Below are 10,905 nucleotides of genomic sequence, written 5' to 3'. Positions count from 1 at the left end.
GCTGTCACCATGCTGTCACCAAGCTGTCACCATGCTGTCACGAAGCTGTCACCATGCTGTCAACAAGCAGTCATACGAGACAGAACTTACTCACGAAGCTGTCACCAAGCTGTCACCATGCTGTCACCAAGCAGTCACCAAGCTGTCACCATGCTGTCACCAATCTGTCACCAATCTGTCACCAATCTGTCACCAATCTGTCACCAAGCTCTCTCTCTCAAGACTGATTGGATAGGTCGTGTGGAGGGCTCTGTCCTTTTTCTGATTGGATAGGTCGTGTGGAGGGCTCTGTCCTTTTTCTGATTGGATAGGTCGTGTGGAGGGCTCTGTCCTTTTTCTGATTGGATAGGTCGTGTGGAGGGCTCTGTCCTTTTTCTGATTGGATAGGTCGTGTGGAGGGCTCTGTCCTTTTTCTGATTGGATAGGTCGTGTGGAGGGCTCTGCCCTTTTTCTGATTGGATAGGTCGTGTGGAGGGCTATAATAATCAAATGAAATGTATGTTGAAATTATATTGATGTAACAACCTGTTAGGTTAGGTTAGGTTGGTTAAATCAGGTTAAGTCAATATATTTAAGTTGAAGAGTTTTACCCTAATTTCAATGTTTACAACGTTGGTTGAAATTGGATGAAAATAGCAGCCTACTGGTCGAGGACTTTTTTTCAAATCCAATGTATTTTCCACGTTGATTCCATATTCATTCCATATCACAGTACCTTGACAAAATGATGTTGAAATGATGTTGAAACATTGTTAATTCAAGCAGTGTGTGCCCAGGATTAAAAAAAATACTTTACTTTACTCATACTTTTATTATGTGCAGTGGGTCTCACTTGGTCTCACTAGGAATAGGGTTCACTACTAGGAATAGGGTTCACTACTAGGAATAGGGTAACTACTAGGAATAGTGTGCACTACTAGGAATAGGGTTCACTACTAGGAATAGGGTACACTACTAGGAATAGGGTACACTACTAGGAATAGGGTACACTACTAGGAATAGGGTTCACTACTAGGAATAGGGTACACTACTAGGAATAGGGTACACTACTAGGAATAGGGTTCACTACTAGGAATAGGGTAACTACTAGGAATAGTGTGCACTACTAGGAATAGGGTTCACTACTAGGAATAGGGTACACTACTAGGAATAGGGTTCACTACTAGGAATAGGGTAACTACTAGGAATAGTGTGCACTACTAGGAATAGGGTTCACTACTAGGAATAGGGTACACTACTAGGAATAGGGTAACTACTAGGAATAGAGTGCACTACTAGGAATAGGGTTCACTACTAGGAATAGGGTACACTACTAGGAATAGGGTTCACTACTAGGAATAGGGTTCACTACTAGGAATAGGGTACACTACTAGGAATAGGGTTCACTACTAGGAATAGGGTACACTACTAGGAATAGGGTACACTACTAGGAATAGGGTTCACTACTAGGAATAGGGTACACTACTAGGAATAGGGTACACTACTAGGAATAGGGTTCACTACTAGGAATAGGGTACACTACTAGGAATAGGGTTCACTACTAGGAATAGGGTAACTACTAGGAATAGTGTGCACTACTAGGAATAGGGTTCACTACTAGGAATAGGGTACACTACTAGGACACTACTAGGAATAGAGTGCACTACTAGGAATAGGGTACCATTTGGGATGTATCCCAGGTGATTTGTTAATATACTGTAAAAGCCAGGTATACTGTAAATCTTCCCCAGTGATTAAATGAAAGCACACTGAAGCTGAATAGCTCCAAATCAAATCAAATCAAATTTTGTTTGTCACATACACATGGTTAGCAGATGTTAATGCGAGTGTAGCGAAATGCTTGTGCTTCTAGTTCCGACAATGCAGTAATATATAACTAATCTAACCTAAAAATTTCACAACAACTACCTTATACACACAATTGTAAAGGAATTAATGAGAATATGTACATAAAAAAATATATGAATGAGTGATGGTACAGAACAGCATAGGCAAGATTCAGTAGATGGTATAGAGTACAGTATATACATATGAGATTGAATGCTTTCCTCGTTTTTCCTCGCATATGGAGGTCATGAGTTGTCAACTCATTCATATATATTTTTTTTCCCTCAATACATAAGGAAAGTTGACTTTTTTTTCAATTGCACCTATATATCCTTATCTATACCCCTATCTCTTATATCTATTATGGTCACCATAGCATCACCCACCTGTAGCACGCGCTCCAGCAGGTATATCTCTCTGTCCTTCCAGTTCTCTGCTGCCAATGACTGGAACTAACTACAAAAATCTCTGAAACTGGAAACACTTATCTCCCTCACTAGCTTTAAGCACCAACTGTCAGAGCAGCTCACAGATTACTGCACCTGTACATAGCCCACCTATAATTTATCCCAAACAACTACCTCTTTCCCTACTGTATTTATTTCATTTATTTAGCTCCTTTGCACCCCATTATTTCTATCTCTACATTGCACTTTCTACCACATCAAATCTACCATTCCAGTGTTTTACTTGATATATTGTATTTACTTTGCCACCATGGCCTTTTTTTGCCTTTACCTCCCTTATCTCACCTCATTTGCTCACATCGTATATAGACTTGTTTTTCTACTGCATTATTGACTGTATGTTTGTTTTACTCCATGTGTAACTCTGTGTTGTTGTATGTGTCGAACTGCTTTGCTTTATCTTGGCCAGGTCGCAATTGTAAATGAGAACTTGTTCTCAACTAGCCTACCTGGTTAAATGAAGGTGAAATAGATAAATAAAAATAAATAAATAGGCTGTGTCTATATGAAGACCTGCAAATGCCTATGTATCAGATATTCCGTATGACCCGCAGCAGAAACTGTGCTAAAAAATGACTAACGCGTGTCGCAAACGAATGAAAATTGTCCCTCTCCATTTGCCTTCGTTACCATAGAGACGGAAACAATTATTTCTATGGAAACTGGAGCATGGATGACTACTGTTGTTCTTAGCACTGGATAAATAGTGAATGAAACGTCTAAACTGATGTTTATTTCATAGTATTACATTTGAATGAGGTAAGGCAGTGTGATATTTAAGATAACACGAAGAGCAAAATGGCTGTAATTATCAATCACATATGTAGCTAGTCGTTCGATTCTTACTTCCTAACGTTTAGCTAGCGAGAGGTTATGGTGCTTTCAAGACCACCGGGATAGTCGGATAAAAACGAGGTCAAATCATGATTTCAGTGATCTTTAGGTTGGAAATACGGAACTCTACTTGTAGTTCCGAATTGGACAACCGTTTAAAAACGATCTTGCCCAGTCGGAGCTCGTTTTTTTAAAAGTGAGTTCCCCCGTTGTCTTGAACGCACCGGAAGTCGAAAGTTGTAGATTTCCCAGTTGTTTTGAATGCGGCATTTGCACATCTCAATCTAGTGGCCAAATTGACGAACTACAAGACAGTATGTTGCGCAACTGGAGTCAGTCGTCCCGATGAGCCCTTCCCAGCTAGTTTATGTTGGATAGCTGGTAATAAAAGCAGCATGGCACTAGTTAAAACTTGTAAAAGAAAGTGATATTTATTTCAATGGGCGAGGTCGAAATAACTTGTAGGTTATAGGTCACCATGTCTAATTTGTTCCATCCTACTGGATTTTTATGTCGAGTAGCGTACCGAGCCTAATAACTTGTAACCTAATATTGGTCACGGTGATACAGTCCACTGTCTTTCAGTCCCGTTTACCGCAGTAAGGAGAGGGAAGCAATTAGATAGTGTCGTCAATATTAGACCAGGGCGACAGCTACGGTATTAACGTCTATTGTCACATGTTTTTAAAACAATATATATATATAAACGAACAATTACTCCGATAAAAACGGAATGATTCTGAACACACAAGTCCAAATTTCGGCAGAAAAGTTCAAACATTTGTCTGAAGTTTCTATCCATAAGCGTCAACATAGTAAATTGGGAAGAGCTCATCCGGACGACTAAACCGGGGGCCACCAAGCGTATGTTTTAGCCTCGTACGAACCATGCTAAATTAATTTACATTATATCAGGTCAGTTCGTATAAGGTTATATCCGTAATTCAGTATATCCTCGCCCCCACAGTTCACTCATACGGTGCTTTCAATACAACCGGGAACTCGGGAAAATCATGACTCCCGTGATCTTCAGGTCGGAAAGACCGGAGCTCAAGAAAGGGGGGTTGAAAGGTAATCCAATTTGGAATTATAAATCGGATTACCGTTTCCCCCATAGTTCCCAGTTGTCTTGAACACACTGAAGTCGAAAGTCTAGAGATTTCCCAGTTGTGAACGTGGCACTAATATCAACAATCTGATGCATCCGGTTTTCAATGCTACAGTTATTTACTCTGGCCAAAAATCTGCCTGTGTGAGATAAGCCCTTTTTGGCATGGAGGTGTATTAGAGATTGTCAAATTACTTGAGGCTTATTTGATCGAATAGAAGTTTTGTCATGTTTACAAATGTACTGATGGGGGGGAGGGGGGGGGACTAGTTGTGCGAAAGGTGCATTCACTTTTCTTGAACGTTTTCTATGTTGCGGAACGGTATGTAATGAACTACAACTTTCCCCAAAACGTTCTTGAACAAACTTTGAGATAAGTTTCTTCCCATTTGGTGGGTGTCGCTTGAAGCAATCAGTGATGTATTTTAAGGGCTGTAGCCATGCTGACAGCGTTCCCCAAACCCCTTCCAGTTTTTCAACTAGCCGTTAAGTACAGCACTGTTTCCGTTTCATTGAATGTTCCAAAACTTAAACATTTACTGAACGCAGCCCTGTTCACATGCGCAATCCTTTCATTGGCTAGAATGGTCCCACCTGATCTCACCTGCCTTGAATCAGAGAGGAAAAGAGAGGCCCAACTCTGCGGAAAACTGGTCTGCCTCCAGCACGGTGCGGTTGTTTCGCCCGCCAAGCAAGGAGTTTTTGTATAGCGGTCAACAACAAAAATGTATGGTTTATTTGCGATGTGAAGTTTTTTCGAACATACGTTTCATAATGCTTAGGTTGTTATGGGTGTGCTGATATAGGTAGGACACGTGACATTCCGGCAACTGGCGAGAGAGAGAAAAAAAAACGTTTTATCGGAGTTGTCCCTCGATGGGTATGCATATTCATGAAACGAGGCTAGTACAGCATCTCTCTCTCTTTATTGAATACAGGCGGTTGACGTCAACAACCCTCATTGAATATTCAATAAAGGATTACAATAATGAGATGTCTTCACCAATCCAAAGAAAGGCTTGACAGCCCGCCGTGCCGCTTTGTGGACAACGACTCCTATTGTTAGTGCGGAGAGACATGTCATCTTAGTTAAATAAATAAATACATGTCGTCAGTATATCTATAATATTTGCTTCAGTCGTTGAAAACATGAATTTACATTGTTAGGGCGGTCTCTCGGCTATCTTGTCAATATAATAGATCGTATTTGATACAACTAGGTTACACTCATAGCCACTGTAGATGTTATGTGCTGCTATTTTGTCTAGCTGACAAGCTTGGGGACGAAAATATACAAATACTATCGCCTTGAGTGTTTGCCAACAATTAGTTTGTTTCGTACCATCGGCAGCATTACGTTGTAAAATAGCGTACACCTTGTGGTTTGACCAATCAGCAAATTACAGTCATTAGTTATTGAAATGTGGACAGACTGCTGACTGCATAAATAACATGAAACACTCCTACAGTTTATTCACCCCACCCCACCCTCATGCCGATTTGCCTACCCACCCTCATGCCGATTTGCCTACCCACCCCACCCCACTCCTCCCCACCCCACCCCACTCCTCCCCCCCTCCCCACCCCACCCCACTCCTCCCCACCCCACCCTACCCCACCCCACCCCACTCCTCCCCACCCCACCCCACCCCTCCCGGACTGAATGTATATTATTATCCAGGGCTGTTTTCTTTTTCTGATGATAAGGAAGAAATATATCATTATTTTTTTAGTACTGTGGTACATCTGAAGATTACTTTTTGTATATATATATATATATATTATTATTTTTTATTTTTATTTTTATTAATTGTGTTTTTACATTTTTCAAATGACGGTGAATAGAGACGTTCTGGTGAGCTTGGATTGGACATCAGCTTCTATTCAGTTATTTAATAAACTAGCCTATTTATTTATTTTACCTTTATTTAGCTAGGTAAGTCAGTTAAGAACAAATACTCATTTACAATCACAGCCTAGGAACAGTGGGTTAACTGACTCGTTCAGGTACAGAACGACAGATTTGCACCTTATCACAGCAGGGATTTGAACTTGCAACTTTTCGGTTACTAGTCCAACGCTCTAACCAACGCTCTGTTCATTATACATTTTCTTCCCCAGAGATGTTGGCTGAGGTTCCAGGGAACCCTCTAAGCTCTGGCCTCCTCTGGACAGCCACCCGTGGTAAAGATGAAAAGGTAGGAAGTAATAAAACCTTCATTCAACTATTGTGGTAATACATTAGCGAAGTCAGTTAAGAACAACATCTCATTTACAATGACAGCCTAGGAACCAGGTAGCCTAGGAACAGTGGGTTAACTGACTTGTTCAGGGACAGAACAACAGATTTGTACCTTGTCAACTCGGGGGTTTGAACTTGCAACCTTTCGCTTACTGGCCCAACACTCTAACCACTAGGCTACCCTGCCTCCCCTACACTCTAATCACTAGGCTACCTGCCGTCCCTACACTCTAACCACTAGACTACCTGCCACCCCTACACTCTAACCACTAGGCTACCTGCCTCCCTACACTCTAACCACTAGGCTACCTGCCTCCCTACACTCTAACCACTAGGCTACCTGCCTCCCTACACTCTAACCACGCGGCTACCTGCCACCTCTACACTCTAACCACTAGGCTTCCTGCCGTCCCTAGACTCTGACCACTAGGCTACCTGCCGTCCCTCCACTCTAACCACTAGGCTACCTGCCGTCCTCTACACTCTAACCAAGGCTACACTAGGCTACCTGCCTCTACACTCTAACCACTAGGCTACCTGCCATCCCTACACTCTAACCACTAGGCTACCTGCCTCCTCTACACTCTAACCACTAGGCTACCTGCCGTCCCTACACTCTAACCACTAGGCTACCTGCCACCTCTACACTCTAACCACTAGGCTTCCTACACTCTAACCACTAGGCTACCTGCCGTCCCTACACTCTAACCACTAGGCTACCTGCCGTCCCTACACTCTAACCACTAGGCTACCTGCCGTCCCTACACTCTAACCACTAGGCTACCTGCCACCTCTACACTCTAACCACTAGACTACCTGCCTCCCTACACTCTAACCACTAGGCTACCTGCCATCCCTACACTCTAACCACTAGGCTACCTGCCGCCTCTACACTCTAACCACTAGGCTACCTGCCACCCCTACACTCTAACCACTAGGCTACCTGCCGCCCCTACACTCTAACCACTAGGCTACCTGCCTCCTCTACACTCTAACCACTAGGCTACCTGCCGTCCCTACACTCTAACCACTATGCTACCTGCCACCCCTACACTCTAACCACTAGGCCACCTGCCTCCTCTACACTCTAACCACTAGGCTACCTGCCGTCCCTACACTCTAACCACTAGGCTACCTGCCACTCCTACACTCTAACCACTAGGCTACCTGCCACTCCTACACTCTAACCACTAGGCTACCTGCCTCCTCTACACTCTAACCACTAGGCTACCTGCCGTCCCTACACTCTAACCACTATGCTACCTGCCACCCCTACACTCTAACCACTAGGCCACCTGCCTCCTCTACACTCTAACCACTAGGCTACCTGCCTCCCCTACACTCTAACCACTAGGCTACCTGCCTCCTCTACACTCTAACCACTAGGCTACCTGCCGTCCCTACACTCTAACCACTATGCTACCTGCCACCCCTACACTCTAACCACTAGGCCACCTGCCTCCTCTACACTCTAACCACTAGGCTACCTGCCGTCCCTACACTCTAACCACTAGGCTACCTGCCTCCCCTACACTCTAACCACTAGGCCACCTGCCTCCTCTACACTCTAAACACCAGGCTACCTGCCGCCCCTACACTCTTACCACTAGGCTACCTGCCGCCCCTACACTCTAACCACTAGGCTACCTGCCTCCTCTACACTCTAACCACTAGGCTACCTGCCTCCCCTACACTCTAACCACTAGGCTACCTGCCTCCTCTACACTCTAACCACTAGGCTACCTGCCTCCCCTACACTCTAACCACTAGGCCGCCTGCCTCCCCTACACTCTAACCACTAGGCTACCTGCCTCCTCTACACTCTAACCACTAGGCTACCTGCCTCCTCTACACTCTAACCACTAGGCTACCTGCCTCCTCTACACTCTAACCACTAGGCTACCTGCCTCCCCTACACTCTAACCACTAGGCCGCCTGCCTCCCCTACACTCTAACCACTAGGCCACCTGCCTCCTCTACACTCTAAACACCAGGCTACCTGCCGCCCCTACACTCTTACCACTAGGCTACCTGCCGCCCCTACACTCTAACCACTAGGCTACCTGCCTCCTCTACACTCTAACCACTAGGCTACCTGCCTCCCCTACACTCTAACCACTAGGCTACCTGCCTCCTCTACACTCTAACCACTAGGCTACCTGCCTCCCCTACACTCTAACCACTAGGCCGCCTGCCTCCCCTACACTCTAACCACTAGGCTACCTGCCTCCTCTACACTCTAACCACTAGGCTACCTGCCTACACTCTAGGCTACCTGCCTACACTCTAACCACTAGGCTACCTGCCTCCTCTACACTCTAACCACTAGGCTACCTGCCTCCTCTACACTCTAACCACTAGGCTAACCACTGCCTCCTCCCTACACTCTAACCACTAGGCTACCTGCCTCCCCTCCTCTACACTCTAACCACTAGGCTACCTGCCTCCCCTACACTCTAACCACTAGGCTACCTGCCACCCCTACACTCTAACCACTAGGCTACCTGCCTCCTCTACACTCTAACCACTAGGCTACCTGCCTCCCCTACACTCTAACCACTAGGCCGCCTGCCACCCCTAAATTAGTTTAAGAGCAATTAGTTGCTCTTAATTAATACCATATTTGTTTTTTAAATTAATTGATAGCCAATGAATCAGACTTACAGCTAGTCAAACAGCTCCCTCTGGTGGCAATATGCACACACAGCAGGTAGGGACACTCCTTCCCTATCATTACAGTTTGCCCCCTTGTGTATGGCATCCAAGTCACTCTTATTCTGCCGTGGGCTTTTACCTCTTGCCAGGAGATCCCCATTTTACTGAGTTATTGTAGTGTAATGTCTGCAGTTATCTTTAGTCCATTTGTCTCAGTGTCTCCCTCTCTGTGCCCCCAGCGCCCAGGCCTAACCCTGCAGCGGTCTGGGGATGCCCAGAGGAAGATTCCCTCCCAGCGTTGCTGCTTCCTCGGGGTAGAGACCTGGGAAGAGCTGAAGTGGGAGGACTGGGAGCTGGGAGGGGAGTTCACGAAGACCCTGCTGCTGAAGAACATCCATAGTAAACTTCAGAAACTACGTTTCAGGTGAGTCTGGTGTCGGGGATTATTCCTCTAGAGTTGGATCTGAAGTGACACCCTATTCCCTATGTAGTGCACTTCTTTTGGCCAGAGACCCGTAGGGCCAGAGGTTACATGGTTACAGGGTTAATTCCGCGTGGTTACAGGGTTAATTCCGCATGGTTACAGGGTTAATTCCGCGTGGTGACAGGGTTAATTCCGCATGGTGACAGGGTTAATTCCACGTGGTTACAGGGTTAATTCCACGTGGTTACAGGGTTAATTCCGCGTGGTGACAGGGTTAATTCCGCGTGGTTACAGGGTTAAATCCGCGTGGTTACAGGGTTAATTCCGCATGGTTACAGGGTTAATTCCGCGTGGTGACAGGATTAATTCCGCGTGGTGACAGGATTAATTCCGCGTGGTGACAGGGTTAATTCCGCGTGGTGACAGGATTAATTCCGCGTGGTTACAGGGTTAATTCCGCGTGGTGACAGGGTTAATTCCGCGTGGTTACAGGATTAATTCCGCGTGGTTACAGGGTTAATTCCGCGTGGTGACAGGGTTAATTCCGCATGGTGGCAGGATTAATATAACACGTTCTCTGGACCTTTATAACACGTTCTCTGGACCTTTATAGCACGTTCTCTGGACCTTTATAGCCCGTTCTCTGGACCTTTATAGCACGTTCTCTGGACCTTTATAACACATTCTCTGGACCTTTATAACACGTTCTCTGGATGTTTATAACACGTTCTCTGGACCTTTATAGCACGTTCTCTGGACCTTTATAACACGTTCTCTGGACCTTTATAACACGTTCTCTGGATGTTTATAACACGTTCTCTGGACCTTTATAGCACGTTCTCTGGACCTTTATAACACGTTCTCTGGACCTTTATAACACGTTCTCTGGATGTTTATAACACGTTCTCTGGACCTTTATAACACGTTCTCTGGACCTTTATAGCACGTTCTCTGGACCTTTATAGCACGTTCTCTGGACCTTTATAACACATTCTCTGGACCTTTATAACACGTTCTCTGGATGTTTATAACACGTTCTCTGGACCTTTATAGCACGTTCTCTGGACCTTTATAACACGTTCTCTGGACCTTTATAACACGTTCTCTGGATGTTTATAACACGTTCTCTGGACCTTTATAACACGTTCTCTGGACCTTTATAACACGTTCTCTGGACCTTTATAGCACGTTCTCTGGACCTTTATAGCATGTTCTCTGGACCTTTATAACACGTTCTCTGGACGTTTCTAAAAGTTCTCTGGACCTTTATAACACATTCTCTGGACCTTTATAACACGTTCTCTGGACGTTTCTAAAAGTTCTCTGGACGTTTCTAAAAGTTCTCTGG

The 10,905-nt window shown here is 44.9% G+C and overlaps 1 protein-coding gene across 1 annotated transcript in view; it reads left to right on the top strand.

The window, feature by feature from the left end:
- Positions 1–2,925: 2,925 nt before the first annotated feature.
- The window catches only part of cfap65 (cilia and flagella associated protein 65), a 115,176-nt gene continuing 107,196 nt past the window's right edge, over positions 2,926–10,905 (top strand). Inside the window, exons 1-3 of the mRNA XM_052521818.1 lie at positions 2,926–3,053; positions 6,358–6,434; positions 9,373–9,557. Of these exons, the coding sequence (XP_052377778.1) occupies positions 6,360–6,434; positions 9,373–9,557 (260 nt within the window). The 5' untranslated portion in view covers positions 2,926–3,053; positions 6,358–6,359. The remainder of the gene's footprint in view (positions 3,054–6,357; positions 6,435–9,372; positions 9,558–10,905) is intronic.

This window comes from Oncorhynchus keta, chromosome 7 (assembly GCF_023373465.1).
Source record: "Oncorhynchus keta strain PuntledgeMale-10-30-2019 chromosome 7, Oket_V2, whole genome shotgun sequence".
NCBI lineage: Eukaryota > Metazoa > Chordata > Actinopteri > Salmoniformes > Salmonidae > Oncorhynchus > Oncorhynchus keta.
Note: the sequence above shows the minus strand (reverse complement) of the source record. Positions and strands in the feature narration are given on the sequence as shown.